This window comes from Myxine glutinosa, chromosome 1 (genome assembly GCF_964187855.1).
Source record: "Myxine glutinosa chromosome 1, kmMyxGlut1.1, whole genome shotgun sequence".
NCBI lineage: Eukaryota > Metazoa > Chordata > Myxini > Myxiniformes > Myxinidae > Myxine > Myxine glutinosa.
In genome coordinates, this window is record NC_136261.1 from 356,750,657 (window position 1) to 356,767,552 (window position 16,896).

At 46.5% G+C, this 16,896-nt stretch overlaps 1 protein-coding gene across 2 annotated transcripts in view; it reads right to left on the reverse strand.

Annotated features, from left to right (window-relative positions):
- The window catches only part of GTF2H4 (general transcription factor IIH subunit 4), a 52,562-nt gene extending 35,666 nt beyond the window's left edge, over positions 1-16,896 (reverse strand). For both annotated transcript variants that reach the window (XM_068099249.2, XM_068099254.2), the window contains exons 1-2: positions 16,666-16,896; positions 14,353-14,457 (exon numbers count right to left, since the gene is read on the reverse strand). In XM_068099249.2, coding sequence (XP_067955350.2) covers positions 14,353-14,457; positions 16,666-16,817 — 257 coding nt within the window. In that variant the 5' untranslated portion in view covers positions 16,818-16,896. The remainder of the gene's footprint in view (positions 1-14,352; positions 14,458-16,665) is intronic.

Sequence of the window (16,896 nt, forward strand, 5' to 3'; positions counted from 1 at the left end):
CTCCCAGAGCCCACCTGCGGCCTCACCTGGCCGACATCCTTACAGTGGTGGAGTGCCCAAACCAACTACACACACTAACAGGCTACACGCCCAGCCATTTCCACAACACCAACGCACCCATCCACATACCATTCTGTCACCCGCACCACAGATGCCAATATCCAACTACAATTTACCTATACCCTCTACCTAACACTTACACTACCCGCCCCGGGTATCCGTGATGGGGGTCCACTCTTCCCCCATTCACACCTTCGCACCATCCACTCCACTCCACAATTTCCACCATACTCACTCCACGACCATCCATTCCAATACTCCATACCATTTATTCCATACACCTGTCTTTCATTCACCTGTCGTTGCACACCTGTGCAATCATACCTGGTGCCACCTGCACCCTCCTTTCTTCCTGGACCATTTGGTCAACACAACACGCAATCACCACTACTCCCTCATACACTGCTCCACACACCTGTTCAGTTGCACACCTGTGCAATCACACCTGTTCCATTCTCACCCGTTCAATCCTCACACACACGGCATCATCTCAGCTAACTTCTCCCCTCTGAAACTTGCGCTTCCCAGTCGTCCCTTTAAACTATTGCGCTCCCACGTCATTATAATCCACACTAATCTACCTGCGTCCCCACTACAGGTATCAGTCACTAACTAAACTTAACGTTACCTAATGTCATCTTCTAGATCCCTACACACCATATCCTAACCCACCCGGGCTAGTTTTCACTGCCATACACCCCATAATCTATTGCTCCTTTGCCCCCCCCTGTGAGGGATGGTGGATTTGCCATCCCACCACATCGGGGGTCTCTCACTACCAATTTCGCTCGTTCAAATCCAACAATTCAAAAATTTTCCATTTACTGCCAATTCTATTCACTTTTCTAAATTTTGTATCAAATCACTACTATCACTATCACCATCACCCGTCTACTTATTACATCCTCTCGGTGCGCCAATTCACATCTACAGCCCGGCTTCGTACAGCCGAGCAATGAATGCGGGCTCCTTTGTGTCCGCGGCTGGATACGTCCCGCACTCGGGGCAGGGACGGAGGCCCACCCGGGCCGAGACCCCACGCACCACCCCGGCGCGGAGCCATCCAATGTCCCGATCTCGACCCGCCGGCACGTCTCAATAGAAAGTGGTCGCCATGACGACCCCCCCCACCGAGCCGCCCGCTCCGCCCTGTGGAGCCCGGACGCGGCCGCCCCACGCGAGGCCCAGCGTGGATCGCGCACGGCGGTCCTTTCGAACCCGCCGTGGCTCGGATCTCCGCTGGTTCTCGCGGCACGCGAAGCCCGGCACGCACCGAGGGCCCGATCCGGCTAAAAGTCGACCTAACCTTTAACCCGGTTACCGTCGACGCTTCACCTGCAGGCCTACATGCATACGCTACCTCTTTCTTGCTCATACATGCAGCCGTTCCCATTCTCCTCGTACCTTTTCTTTCACACCTCGGTACACTCATTCCGCTCACCGACTTGGTCACACACCTGACCACCGAACACTTTGGCACACATTCGTTGCTCGCACACCTCACCAATACACCGCTTCGCGCCCCCTCCTCGGTCACCTCCTCTGTGACAATCACAGGTGTGCCCTCACCCGCACACCCAACCACGTGTCTCACTACCAATTCCAGCGTGCATTCCCACTCACGCTCTACCATTCCAGGTGTGCATCCTTCTATTCCATGTGTACATCCTCGCTCACCTGTCACAACCAGCTCACTCTCCTTGTCACTCTCACTACTCTCACCTCCACTCTCGGTCGCGCACTCACCCTTACTCTTGACAGCATGCGCTTTCCCCATGCACCCGTCCGTTACACACCTTTCTCGCGCATCCTCCCGCGCACACTTTTTCGTTACTTCCTCCGTAACACTCACCACACCGCGCTTCCCTGTGCTCCCTCGCACACGCGCTTCGACCGGCTCACTCCTGACGGCACACTCACTCCTCGGCGTGCACTTTTTCCTCACACACCCCATGGTCGGACATTCTCGCACACCTCTTTTTTCGCACACCTGTCCTGTCACACACCTCACCAACGGCCTTTCACGAACACCCGGATCCAAACCAATCCCCAAGCCGACTGAATCTCCCCTCACATCATGTACATTGCCACTCACCTCCGTACCTCGTCGCACCTCCCCTGCCACCTGCAAACTTTTTATTTGGTTAGTGAGCATCACATCATGATTTGAACACAGACCTTGTACATATTCCATTACCTCCTCCTTTATCTCCCTCTTAGTTTCTGTCCGTCCCTTCTTAATTTCACTCACCTCTTCTCCCACTTCCTCTAATTTTTGTTTAACCTCTTTTATTTCCCGGTGCGTCTCCTCAAGTTCGTCCTCTAAGGCTACCGTGACCGTTTCTACGTGCGTCCTTACCTCCCGGTCCTTCGTCTCCATTGCTTCTGTCACCTCTTCCACCCTCATTGTCAGTTCCTCCCGTACCATCTGACATTGCCTCTGCGTCGCTATTAATTCGTTTTTAATTTCTTTTTGTGTCGCCTTTAACCCTCCTAGTACCGCAGTGTTCTTTTGAACCTGCTCCACTAACTTAGTTTGTCCCTCTGTCAGCTGCTCCACCTCCTCCGTCAGATCTTCTATTCCCCCCTGTAACTTTGCCGTATTATTTCTCACCTCTTTCTCTATACGCTTTTCGCCTCGCTTTACCTCCTCGCGCAGCCCCGAGACCTCCTCACTCACCCCTCGTCGTATTTCCTCCATCTGGTTCCCCATCTGTTCGATTTCCCGGGCGGATTGTTCCCCTATTTCCCGCAATTTGTCCTCCATCCTATTTTCTAACCCCATTAACCCATTTTTCACCCCCTCTAACTGATTCTCTTGAGCGGCCATTCTGTTTTCTACCCCCATTAACCCATTTTTCACCCCTTCTATCCCATTGTCTAATCCCTCAAATTTCTTGTCTAACTCCTTAAAATTATTGTCTAATCCCTCACCGGTACCCCTCGCTTCGTCCCTCATTACCCCCATTTGGTTTCCCATTACCCCCAATTGCTCACTCTGAGCATCCATCCGGTTCCCCATTACCCCCATTTGGTTTCCCATCCTGTTTTCCATCCCTTTGAAATTATCGTCTGTTTTTACCATAAAGGCCATCATCTGTTTCATAAACAGGTTCCAATTCATTGGCATCTCGGGTTCGGCTACCGCGACCATGGGCGTGGCTAAATTTGGTGCCGCAACAACCATGTGCGCGAGGACGCCATCTTGTGCACCTGATACACCCTCAACCGCCTCCTCATTGCTCTCCTCCTCCCTTTCTTCCACATACATTTCCCCTGGTTCCTGGGTTACCCCTAACCCGTCTATCTCCCCCACCGACATCCGATCGCCTTGATTGTCCATGGCGCGATCTCAAAATTCGGGTTTTATAAAACAACACAATTTCGGCAGCTCGTAATTTTGACCAAAAATTTTTTTTTTAAACTTTGGGCCTAACAAATTTAGTCCCAGGTTCGAATCCAACTCCTCGACACCAATTGTTACGGACACGGTTTTTGGATGTTATTTTACCGAGCGGTGGTGTATTTAACCGCGTCCGAACAGTTACTCCCCGATTAGAACCCGATTCCACCCGAACGTTGACTAATCGCGCTACAGATATTCAATTGGGAAACCTCTAAAGCGACCGAAAGAGAAGAAGAGAGAAGAAAGACAGAGTTTGGAGGAAGAACAGATTTATTATACACACACAAGCAATATTTTTAGAGCGACCAATATTATTTACAGCAATAGATGGAAAAGAGCAGTCACACAGTGCATTGTTAACTTATTCTATTTCATTTACTTAATCCCCAAGACAAACGAGTAGGACAGGACGTTCACACTCACACGGTGGATATTGCAGGCAGGTAATGGCTCGAGGTTGATTGCTTGAGAGGAAGGCAAGGTCGGAGGCAGCAGCTTTCAACCCCTCGCGGTTTTGGCGGGAAAACCTCCGTCGCGTATCCGCGGCCGTCACGCGCTGGCTCGGCACACCTGCTCCTCTTCCTGGGGTGGAGCCGTCTCCCTCCGTTCAGCGCGTCTCTCCAACGACAGGGGATATTGCAGGCAGGTAGGTAGGTAGGTAGGGCTTGCGGTGGATTGCGCTCCTCTTCCAGGTCATCCCCCAGCGTATCTCTCAAGGCCTCTCCTTAAAGCAGTTCCTTACATTCGCTTTTATCACCTCCGGCGGAATTAAGCCGCCGGCTCCGAGGGCACGCCTACCGGGTCACTCACCGCGGTGTTGATTGGCTGTTAGGGCCGGTTCACTCCTGCCCTCTTCTGACGAGGTGGAGACACGCCTTTCTTCTCCAACCTTACCTCGTGGCCAATGGTGGTTGAAGAGAAAAACCGACCAAAATGCGGAAGGCAAATGGAAGGGAGGTTTTGGGGAAATTGGAAGGGCCTACGCTTATTTTGTTTGATACAATGCAAAGTCAATCTAGTGGAAAACACATACTTAGCCTACATGGAATAAGGAAATACACTATTTAAAAGATATATCGTGACCTGCGTGTATGTTCTATGAAATTAATTAGGAGGACGGCTGCGACCATTATTTACATTACCAGGATGTTACCATACCAAAACCATACTCTTCACATCCGTTACCCTTCCTCCAAAATTGTTACACTCCTCAAAACCCGTTACACTTCTCAAAACCCGTTACACTTCTCAAAATCGTTACAATATCTTGTTGACGAAGCCATATTGATTGCTATCACACATTTATCATACCCAGATTTAAATGATTATTTAACAGCACTTTCAGCACTCTTTTGAGATCATAATTTGAACAAGCCATCTGAGTTAATAAAAAAAAATAAAAAAAATAGATGCAGTTCTTTCCAAAAGATCCAGAAGAGGATTTCAGCGAATGCTAAAAAGGGAGTTGAAGGAATTTCATCAGCAGCTTCATCGACGGTCACATATCAGGTTTCCACTTGTAAAGACCTTCAATCCAAATAAAATAGTTTGCAAACAAAAGTGAACCTTTTCAACAGTGGCTCGGATTATTGAATGCTCAACCATTGTATATTTACCTCCACCACCAAAGTTGGACAGATGTTATGTTTTCACCCCATTGTCTGTTTGTTTGTCTGAGCAGGATATCTCAAAAAGTTATGGACAGATTCAGACGGAACATGGTGGACAGGTTGGGTGTGTGACAAGAACAAGCTGATTCGATTTTGTTGAAGATCCTGATACTAGAATCGAATTTTTTTTTTTTAAAGTGATTCTTCACCATTGAGAGATGAGGCCAAAAACGATATATAGCACGATATCTCAAAACGTTATGGATGGATTATGACAAACTTTGTAGAGGAGTTGGGTAGTTGACAAGAACAAGCCGATTAGATTTTGGTTCAGGTGCAGAGATATTACTTAAAATAACGAGATAAAAAGAAAAGGGACACAATCAGAATTTTTTTTGAAAAGATATGTTTTGGAGCATGAGGTCCCTGGCCCATTAACAGAAGAAAATTTTGGGGGGGTGGAGAGGCGGGGGAGAATAAGCCAGATAGTTGTGTTTTAAAACCAGACTATTTTCACTTCTGTTGTGCAAATGAGCTACTTCCATCGATTCGCATAACGTCACAGGTGCACAACTCATTAACCGACATGTACGTCTTAATTTCATCACAAGTTATTGTAGTGTTCAAGATGCCGATGTGCCAAGTTTTTAACTGTTCGAATCGTCGAGAAATTTGCCCACAGAACTCAGAAGTGTATGTTTTGCACCCCTGTCCCACAAAAAGATCGTCAACAATCGTGTGCTTTGTGATTGAAAAATCTAGGAACAACCAAATTCAACATCAAAACATGTGTTCATTTGTTATATCGTGTTATTTGCAAAGACTACTTCAAGCATCGGCGTTTGTATTTGTTCGACAGGCAATCACTAACTGGGAAACAAGCCTCGGTAATTGCTGAAACAAGATGCCGTACCGATACTTACTGGGCGAGAGTTACCTGGTGATTTAAAGCCAGGCCATGTGATCCAAGCTCAGAGCTAGTCCTCAAGTAGTTATCTATATTACTAGAATATTAGTAGGGCCTACCTGTCACTTTGCTGATGGACCAATTAGTCGTTCTGTTTGCCAAAAGTTGCTATATTGGTTCCATTGGCTGTCACCGTGCTGCTATTATTCAAGTATTATAGATAACTAGCTCTGAGCTTGGATCAAATGGGCCTGCCTTGGGTGTGCCTTCAAATAAACAAGCAAGTTTAGGTCTCGCGAGATCTCGGAGGTCTCCACGATCTCGGAGGTCTCCACGGTCCTTTGGAGGTCTCGCGAGATCTCGGAGATGGTGGGAGGGATTTTCGAAGCTCCACACGGTCTCCACGTTTTTCGAAGTTAAGTCTGTTCACAATTGTATTTTGTCGAAACTGTATTTATCTTTCGGTGTGTGAAGTTATTGTGTGCAACTTTGGTTGTTTCTCGGTGTTTATCTTTCATAAATTGATCGTCTGTCTGCCGTGTCGCGAGCAAGGCCTTTGCCGTGTCGCGAACGATTTGAAATCGAAGTTAAGTGATTGTTCCCATTTGTATTTTCGTTAAAACTGTATTTATTTATGGTGTTGTACGTATATTGTGTCCCGACGAAGATTTTTCGGTGCAAATCTTTCATACCTGTATTGAAAATCGTGTTAATTCGTGTCGTGTCTTGAGGCCTTGTACAGTGTGCACTGTACAACCTTGAGGCTTTGTTTTTCTCTCAGCGGTCCGTCGTTTGTGATCCAATAACTTTCGTTCTGTGTATTCCCAGTCTTTTCACCCATAGCCTACTTCCTTGTGTTAATCTCAACTCAAAAAAAAAAAAAAAAAAAAAAAAAAAAAAAAACATTTCCTTCTCTGTTCTCATTCGTTTATTCATTCTTATTCGTTCGTTCGTTCTTCGACCACGTGTTTCTCCCCCATTTCCCCAGATAGTTTTCACTCATTAACCTTCAATGTTTACACTTTCCCCTCAAGTTATGTATTCCGTCATATTTTATAACACCTTTTTCTTCTTCTTCTTTAAAAGGCTGCTTTCGACTTGCTCACCAAATCAATTCATCCCAAAAAAAATATCCATCTCCTATAGTGCCTTTTTTCTACATTCCCTAAACTCTCCTGCACTCCATCCTCCATCCAGCGTCCTTAAACGTATTTTTAACTCGAAGGTCACAAGAAACTCATTTTGCAATAAATGTTCGTTTCCCATAAATCGTACACTTTCAAAAATCCAATCTCACCCCTCCCCTCCAAATCTTCCCCATAACCCCTCCCCTCCAAATCTTCCCCATCACCCCTCCCCTCCAAATCTTCCCCATCACCCATCCCTTTCAAATCTCCCCCCTTGCCCCCTCCCTCCTAAACTACCCCCTCACCCCTCCCCGCCAAGACGCCCCCTCGCCCCTTCCCTCCTAGACTCCTGCCTCACCCCTCCCCTCCAAATCTCCCCCATATCCCATCCCTTTCAAATCCCTCCCCTTGTCCCTTCCCTCCCAAACTCCCCCCTCACCCCTCCCCTTCAAATCTCCCCACCCTCATTGCTTCTCAATTTCCCCCCTCTCACTCCCCCTCCTCAAAGCGTCCTCCCCGCTTCTTCCCCCTTCAAACTCTCACCTCCATCTCCCCCAACCTTCTGCCTCGCTCTTCCCCCTCCTCAAATAACACCTCATTGTGGCTCACCCAATCACCATCAAACCTTTTGTCCGCCCCATCCTTCCCTTTCTCCGAGCTATTCTGAAATCTCTGACACACCTTCAACAGCTCTCCCTACCTCTTCCACCTCTTCCACATCTTACCCTACCCCTCCTCCCCCCTGTTCTGTATCTGATGCTCCCCCTTCCTCTTCATTAACGGTATGGACCTCAAACATCCGGGGCCTTCGTTCAAACTTAACTGATCTCTCCATACAGGTTGCTTCTGTCAAACCAGACGTGATCTGCTTAACAGAAACTTTCCTCCTTTATGATGTCTCTGATTCCATAGTATCTCTCCCGGGCTACTCCCTCCTCCGGTATGATAGACCTGAGCCTCGTCCTGGAGGCGGGGTTGCTATCTTTATCAAAAACTCTCTTCCTCACTCGCCCTGCACTGCACTCTCTCCACCTCACCCCCAGGAATACCTCTGGCTACGGCTTCCCCTTCGCTCCCACCTCTTGTTCATATGTGTGTTGTACCGTCCACCAAACAGTGATGACTCCATCTACATCTCGCTGTCTGATGATATGGACCAACTTCTATCAACTCATCCCAACTCTCTCTTCCTCATATGTGGTGATTTCAACTGTCATCATGCCAGTTGGCTGGGTGTGGGTACCTCTCTCACCAGCCATGGCTCCTCAGCAAAGGACTTCTGCCACTCATTGGGACTGACACAATCTGTCAATTTCCCGACCCGGATCTCAGTCAACGGAACATCTTCTCTTCTGGACTTGGTTATGACTAACTTCCCTGAAAATGTCTGCTGCTCTTCTTCTGCTCCGATCGGATCATCTGATCATGTCCTTGTTAAAGTGGACATCTCTCTGACCATCCTCAGGAAGCCTGCTCAGCGTCGACGAGTCTGGCATTTCACTCAGGCCAACTGGCACGGTCTTCAAGCAGCCATCAATCATCTGGACTGGTCTCCCATCTCTACCACCTCTGACATCAACTCATCCTGGGAATTCTTCCAAAGTAAATTGCTCTCTCTCATGCACAGATTTATCCCATCTCGTCTTCAGTTGTCATACCCTTCCTCCCGTCCATGGTACACGGAATCTTGTGGTGAGGCTATTGCCCAGAAACAACTTGCCTTCGTCTCCTGGAAAGCAAATCCAATGGAAGGAAATCTCATTTCCTTTCACAAAGCCCGAAACAAGTGTGTGTCCACCCTCAAGAGAGCCAGGAAACAATATCTCTCCGTTCTCAAGACCGAACTCTCTTATCTGTCTCCCTCTTCCAAATCCTGGTGGCGTCTGGTCAAATCCGTTTCTGGTGTTTGTTCCCCCTCCATCCCCTCCCTTACCTCAAACGGCTACACAGCTGACTCCGCACGTGAAAAAGCTGAATGCCTCAACTCTGTGTTTGCCTCTAAATCTTGTGTTCCAAACCCATCCCTCTCTGTACCCACCATACCCAGTCGTACCCTGCTGCTCCTGGACTCCGTGTCCTTTCCTCCTGACAAGGTGGAAAAGTTTCTGTCAACCCTCGACTCTGATTCTGCAACTGGACCCGACGGCATCAGCCCACGGGTCCTAAAATCCTGCTCTGCTGCTCTATCTCACCCTCTCTTTTGCTCAAGGTCAACTGCCATCTGCTTGGAAATCAGCCAACATCACCGCTTTGCACAAAAAAGGTGCAAAAACAGATCCTAGCAACTACAGACCAATCAGCCTTCTCCCAATTATCAGCAAAGTCATGGAATCCATCATTGCTTCGGATATGAAATCTTTCCTCTTCTCCAATGGCTTGATCTCTGATCATCAATTTGGTTTCAGACCAGGTCACTCTACTCTGGACATGCTGCTTCTGCTGTCTCAACAATGGATGGAGGTCCTCAATGCCAAACAGGAAATTAGAGCTGTCTCCCTCGACATATCACGTGCCTTCGACACGGTCTGGCACCCCGCTCTGCTCACCAAACTCTCCTCCTTTGGTATCCATGGAAATCTCCACGCATGGCTGGCGGACTTCCTCTCTAGTCGTCGTCAACGTGTGGCCCTGAATGGGTTTCTCTCATCTCCTCTTCCTGTTCAGGCTGGAGTTCCCCAAGGCAGTGTTCTGGGCCCCGTGCTTTTTCTGGTCTTCATCAATGATCTCTCTGACTCTCTCGAAAATCCTCTCTATCTCTTTGCTGACGACTCCACTCTCTGCCGCTCCATTCCTCTTCCCTCAGATCGGCAGTCTGCTGCCTCCTCACTCTCTGAAGACCTGGACAAAATCACAGACTGGTCAAACAAGTGGAACATGTCTTTCAATCCTGACAAATCTCACACTCTTACTATGTCTCTCCGAAAAGATCGACTGGACAACCCTCCCATCTACTTTCTCAACAATCCTCTCCAAGAAGTTCTGTCGCTCAAGATTTTGGGTCTCACTATCTGCCATGATCTTTCTTGGGAAAACCACATTTCCAAGCTGGCCTCCAAAGCCAGTCGCCGACTGGGCATCCTCCGTCGTGCGAAGTCCTTCCTCGGCACACCTGAGCTCCTCACCACATACAAGGCTTTCATCCGCAGCTCAATGGAATACTGTTCTCCCCTATGGGCCGGTGATCCTGCCTCACACCTAGCTCGGCTTCACGCTGTTGAAACCAAAGCTTTCAGAATTATTGGAATCTCCCGCGATGAAGCTATCTCTGAGGGCCTTTCACTCACTCACCGCAGGCAGGTAGGTGGTCTTTCTGTCTTCTACCGACTCCTCTCCGGCCTTGCACCCCCAGCTCTCTCTGTGCTCTGTCCCCCAAATATTCCTACAGGTCGCACAAGATCTGCCAGCAACCCTCTGATGGTTAAACTGCCGAAATCTCGGCTCTCTGCTCACCTTCACTCTTTCATTCCTCTTTTCTCCCGCCTCTGGAACAAACTCCCTCACTCCCTTCAATCCCACTCCTCCCTCCAGGTCTTTAAAACAGCTGTTCACCACCATCTCTTATCTTCCCCCATCCAAAACCTTGATCTTTTCTACCCCCGCTAATTCACCCCAGATCCACCTTGTTTGAAATTCCAACTTCTTTCCTGGAAGTCCTGGCAGTGTCCATATGTTTTATACCTTCCCACCGCCCCCTTCCCATGCCCCCCCCCCCCCCCCAAAGCCCTCGCCCTCTCTCAGATCTCTCGATGTCTCCATGTCTCTCGGTCCCTGCTCTCAAATGTTGTGTTTGTGTCCTTCCCCCTCTCTCCCCATCTTGTCTACCGCTCCCGATGTTATATGTTTTATGTGTCGGTTTGTCTTTCTGTGTGATTAATGTTCGCTCTTTCACGAGCCTCGATCTTGTATACAAAAAAAAAAAAAAAAAAAAAAAAAAAAAAAAGTCTCGCCCGGTAAGCGTCAGTACGGCATCGTGTTTCAGCGATTTCCGAGGCTTGTTTCCCAGGCAGCGAACCTGTTGATCAGATACGAAAGCTGACGGCTTGATGTGGTCTTCGCTAACAACACAATATCTTGAATGAATATATGTTTTGATGGTGAATTTGGTTGTTCTGAGATTTTTCAACCACAAAGCACACAAAACGATCTTTTTGTGGGTCAGGGATGCACAAAACTACTTCTGAGTTCTGTGGGCAAATTTCTCGACGATTGGAACAGTTAAAAACTTGACACATCAGCATCTTGAACGCTGGAATAACTTGTGATGAAACACAGATGTACACGTCGGTCAATGATTTGTGAACCCGTGACGTCACGCGAATCGCCCGAAGTAGCTCATTTGCATAACGGCAGTGAAAATAGTCCGATTTTAAAATATGATTACCTGGCTTATTATTCTATCAAAACAAGACCGAAAGTCTAACAGCAGCATAGCCAGGCTTGTAAAATATTATAAACCACAAACACATATGATTAGCTTTTTAAGCAGTCGATAATGCCGTTTGTAACATTAAACAAAGAAATTTGGAAGAATCTAGACACCCATGAGGTAAGTTTTACTTACAGAACTGAGAGAAGATCTACTGTAATCTATATACCCCACAAGGGTTGGGTTAATAACAAGCTATCAAAAAACCAAGGCGAATTCCTTACTTCCATGGTTATTAGTACTGTACACCACTCATCATCGATTCATGAACCATACACTGCTTCAATCTTTACCTTCGCCACCAAAGGTGGATGGAGGTTATGTTTTCACCCCTGTCTGTTTGTCTGTCTGTTTGTTTGTTTGTGAACAAAATATTTCAAAAGGTTGTGGACAGATTCGGACGAAATTTGGCAGAGATGTAGCGTATGTCACAAGGACGAAATAATTAGATTTTGGTGAAGATCCGGATTCGGCTACTGGAATTTTTAAAAGTGATTCTTCATCACTGGGAGATAGGGCCAAAAACGATACATAGCAGGATATCTCAAAAAGTTGTGGATGGATATGGACAAAACTTGGTCTGACAAGGACAAATAGATTCGATTTTAGTGAAGATCTGAATATTGATTCGGATATGAGAATTTTTTTTTTTTAAAGTGATTCTTCACCATTGAGTGATATGGCCAACCAGGCGGAGGTATGCTCTCTACTGAGTGCCGTTCTAGTTACCCTCACCTGAGGATAGGGTATTGCATTTGGGTCCGTTTGTTTGTTTGTTTGTCCGCACAGAATAAATATGATTTTCTCTGCAACCGTTGGTCCGATTGACAGGAATTTTTCACCATAGGTGCAACTCCACCTGTAGAATTTTCCAATGATAATTATGACGTCATAGGTCACGTGCTTTGGCCGCCATCTTGGAGAAATCGAAAATATTTACACCTCCAAATCTATGAAAGCGCTGTATAGAAAAAATTGAAACATGGCTCATTGTAAAAAACTCTCCATCTGGAATAACATCTGTTGGTGATGTCATAGATGCCTCTATTATGATGTCATCATTTGACAAGTACAAAACTTCATCCGATAAGATGAAATTTCTTGAGCATAATCTAGGAATAAATTAGTGGAGGAAAAAAAATAATGATGTCATCGGTCATGTGGTTCGGCCGCCATATTTGTTTTAACACAAAAGCCTTAAAAACCACAGAAAATACATCCTGGTGAGGGTTTGCAACCTCCGGTTTCTTTTATTTTTTTGTATACTGAATCGAGGCTCGTGAAAGAGCTAACATTTATCAAACAAACAAATCAAACAAACAAGCAAACAAAGTATATAAAAAGGGGAGCGGTCGACAAGATGGGGAGAGAAGGGGACGAAGCACACAAACAACATTTGAGAGCAGGGACATCGGGAGATGTGTGGGAGGAAGCGTGGGCAGGGGGGGTGGGAGAAGTATAAAACACAAGGACACCAAGGACTTCCAGGACAGAAGTTGTTATTTCAAAAAAGTGGAATTGGGGTGAAATTATCGGGGGTAGAAAAGATGAAGGTTTTGGATGGGGGAAGATAAGAGATGGTGGTGAACAGCTGTTTTAAAGACCTGGAGGGTGGAGTGGATTTGAAGAGTGAGGGAGTTTGTTCCAGAGGCGGGAGAAAAGAGGAATGAAGGAGTGAAGATGAGCAGTCTTGATTTTGGATTGCTCTTTTTCATCTTGTTTAACTTTGTATTCGGGACATTGGGATTAAAGTGTTATGGTCATATTTACTATATTATTATTATTATTATTACCATTACGAAAACGATACAACTGAAACGATACACTACTGTATGAAGAAACCTGGGCTTAATTTGGCCGATGAAGCATGAAGGTGAGGCATAACGCCTAAGGCCTATACGTACCGTATTATTATTGCAAGAGCCGTAACACGGTTTTATGACATCTGGCTTTTGATATTTCACGGTCATTTTAACAATCGGTTTGTTTGTGTTTCACACTGAATGAAAAACGTGAAGGTAGAGCATGGCGATTGTGATATATGAAAGGTTTGACGATATGTTCGGCCGAAACGAAATTGGAATCAAAATGGTAGTGTGCGGAGTCAGCCGCTGTACCGCCGTAAAGACATCAGACGTAATCACATCACCCTGTCATGTGACCAGATCCTCAGCTCTGATTGGTATACATTCGAGATGAAATACATACATACATACATACATACGGATGGACAAACACTGTTCTAGACGGCTTTGCCCTGTGGGCTACGCCGTAAAAAAAATATTTTGTGCTAATGGGGCAGGGATATCATCCTCTAAAACATATCTCTTCAAAAAATTTCATGATTGTGTCCCTTTAAAAGTTCAGGTTACTTGACTGAAGACTTTAAAAAAGAAAAATCTGTTATGTTCTTCTTCTTCTTCTTTTTCCGTATGTAGCATATTACTGAGTAGCATCATTATGAAGGCGCGGCTGTGCCACCGATGTAGTGCCCCCTATAGGTTAGAGCAGGAATTTGAAATTTGTTCAGGATGTCGGCATTAGCTCACCTACTTTCACGAAGGACACTGTGGGATCTTTAACGTCCAACTAATGCTGGCAGACAGGAAGCCGAGACCAATAGGGTACGCTTGACATATTGTGCAACGGTCAGAATCTTTGCAGAAAATATTGGTGTGACACAAACGTACATGGTTCCAAAATCCAAAAGCGAACAACAAAGTCAAAAGCAAACAACTACATCTGCACAAGATAAATAGAGAGAAAAATGCTATTATCAAAAGATTAAAAGCAAACCACACTGAAATTGAACTCACCTGCGACTGTCGTTCTGCACCCACGTGGAAACCGCCGCCTGGGGGATCGGCTGTTCAAGGAACAGCAAACGCATGATGTAATTCTGGGCAAGAGGGGGCAGCTCTCTGCAAAATAAATAAATAAACACAAAATATCAGCCACAAAAACCTGCATCAACAAAAAAAAAAAAAAATTTTTGTGTACAAGATCGAGGCTCGTGAAAGAGCTACAAAGTCAAACCGACACATAAAACATATAATAAGGGGAGCAGTAGACAATATGGGGAGAGAGGGGGAAGGACACGAACACAACATTTGAGAGCAGGGACATCGGGAGATCTGTGGGAGGGAGAGGGCTTGGGGGAGGTGGGGAAGGTATAAAACACATGGACACTGCAAGGACTTCCAGGAAAGAAGTTGGAATTTCAAAAAAGTGGATCTGGGGTGAATTAGCGGGGGTAGAAAAGATCAAGGTTTTGGATGGAGGAAGATAAGAGATGGTGATTGTGAGAATGCACATGTGATTGTGATTGCGATTGTGAGGTGCACAGCTGTTTTAAAGACCTGGGGGGAGGAGTGGGATTGAAGAGAGTGAGGGAGTTTGTTCCAGAGGCGGGAGAAAAGGGGAATGAAAGAGTGAAGGTGAGCAGAGAGCCTTGATTTTGACAGTTTCACCATAAGAGGGTTGCAGGCAGATCTTGTGCGATCTGAAGGAATATTTGGGGGACAGAGCACAGAGAGAGCTGGGGGAGCAAGGCCGGAGAGGAGTCGGTAGAAGACGGAAAGACCACCAACCTGCCTGCGGTGAGTGAGTGAGAGGCCCTCGGAGTTAACTTCATCGCAGGACATCATTATTCATACTTGTACCAAATTTGATTTGAATCACTTCGGCTGTTCTCAAGGATGACATTTTTACCTGACATGACCTCTGACCTTTGACGCTGACATCTAATTAGTTCATCTTTTCATCATAATAGACATTATACAAAGGTTGGTCAAAATACCATCACTTGTTCATAAGTTAGCTCGGTTACAATTTTTTTACCGAAAGAGATCTTTGACCTATGACCCCAAAATCTAATCACTTCATCTTTGCACCTTTATATATTCCTGTACCAGGTTTGACTTGGTTCCCTTCAGCCATTGTCAAGTTGTTGCGGTAACGAAAACCCATTACAGACTCTGACCTTTGACCTATCGATGCTGAAATCTAATCATTCATCTTTACATCATAATTTATACATGCACAAAGTTTGGTCAAAATCCCATCACTGGTTCACGAGTTCGCTCGGTAACAATTTTTACTTAACGGAACCCCTGACCTTTGACTTTGTGACCCCAAAATCTAATCAGTTCATCTTTACATCATAATATATACTTATACAAAGTTTGACTTTGATCCCTTCAGCCGTTCTCAAGTTATAGTGGTAATGACGGAAAACAATTTGGTTTGCAGGTAGGTGTCTGTGCAGACTGTCCACTTGGTTTGCAGGTAGGTGTCTGTGCAGACTGTCCATTTGGTTTGCAGGTAGGCGTCTCTGCAGACTGTCCACTTGGTTTGCAGGTAGGTGTCTCTGTAGACTGTCCACTTGGTTTGCAGGTAGGTGTCTCTGCAGACTGTCCACTTGGTTTGCAGGTAGGTGTCTCTGCAGACTGTCCACTTGGTTTGCAGGTAGGTGTCTCTGCAGACTGTCCACTTGGTTTGCAGGTAGGTGTCTCTGCAGACTGTCCACCTGGTTTGCAGGTAGGTGTCTCTGTAGACTGTCCACTTGGTTTGCAGGTAGGTGTCTCTGCAGACTGTCCACTTGGTTTGCAGGTAGGTGTCTCTGCAGACTGTCCACTTGGTTTGCAGGTAGGTGTCTCTGCAGACTGTCCACCTGGTTTGCAGGTAGGTGTCTCTGCAGACTGTCCACTTGGTTTGCAGGTAGGTGTCTCTGCAGACTGTCCACTTGGTTTGCAGGTAGGTGTCTCTGCAGACTGTCCACTTGGTTTGCAAGTAGGTGTCTCTGCAGACTGTCCATTTGGTTTGCAGGTAGGTGTCTCTGCAGACTGTCCATTTGGTTTGCAGGTAGGTGTCTGTGCAGACTGTCCACTAGGTTTGCAGGTAGGTGTCTCTGCAGACAGTCCACTTCGCTTGTGGGTAGGTGTCTCTGTAGACCTGTGGCTGTAGACCGTCCACTTGGCTCTCATGTGCCAGACCATTTATGTTGGTGTGGTTTGCATAGATCTGAATCGTCTGCATGTTACACGTCGTCATTGATTAAAACATTCCCGACATTCAAACGGAAAGCGTGAAAGGAAATATTCCAACAAAACCTTCCCGACCGAAATCACCGGAAAACCGCGAGGCTTGTCGCCGGATGGCCAAACAACCGATTCAGCTGCTCGGGCTGAAGGGATTGCAAGAAACCATGCAGGTCTCGGTAGTCTAGGCCACCCTTTTGTAAGGCAGATCCACGGTTCCCCACAGCATTACTACTAGACATGCTTTACAATGGGGACAGGACAGGACCCAGGACAGCATAAATATTTTTCGTCTACTTCCTCTTCCTCTTCGTCAGTCTT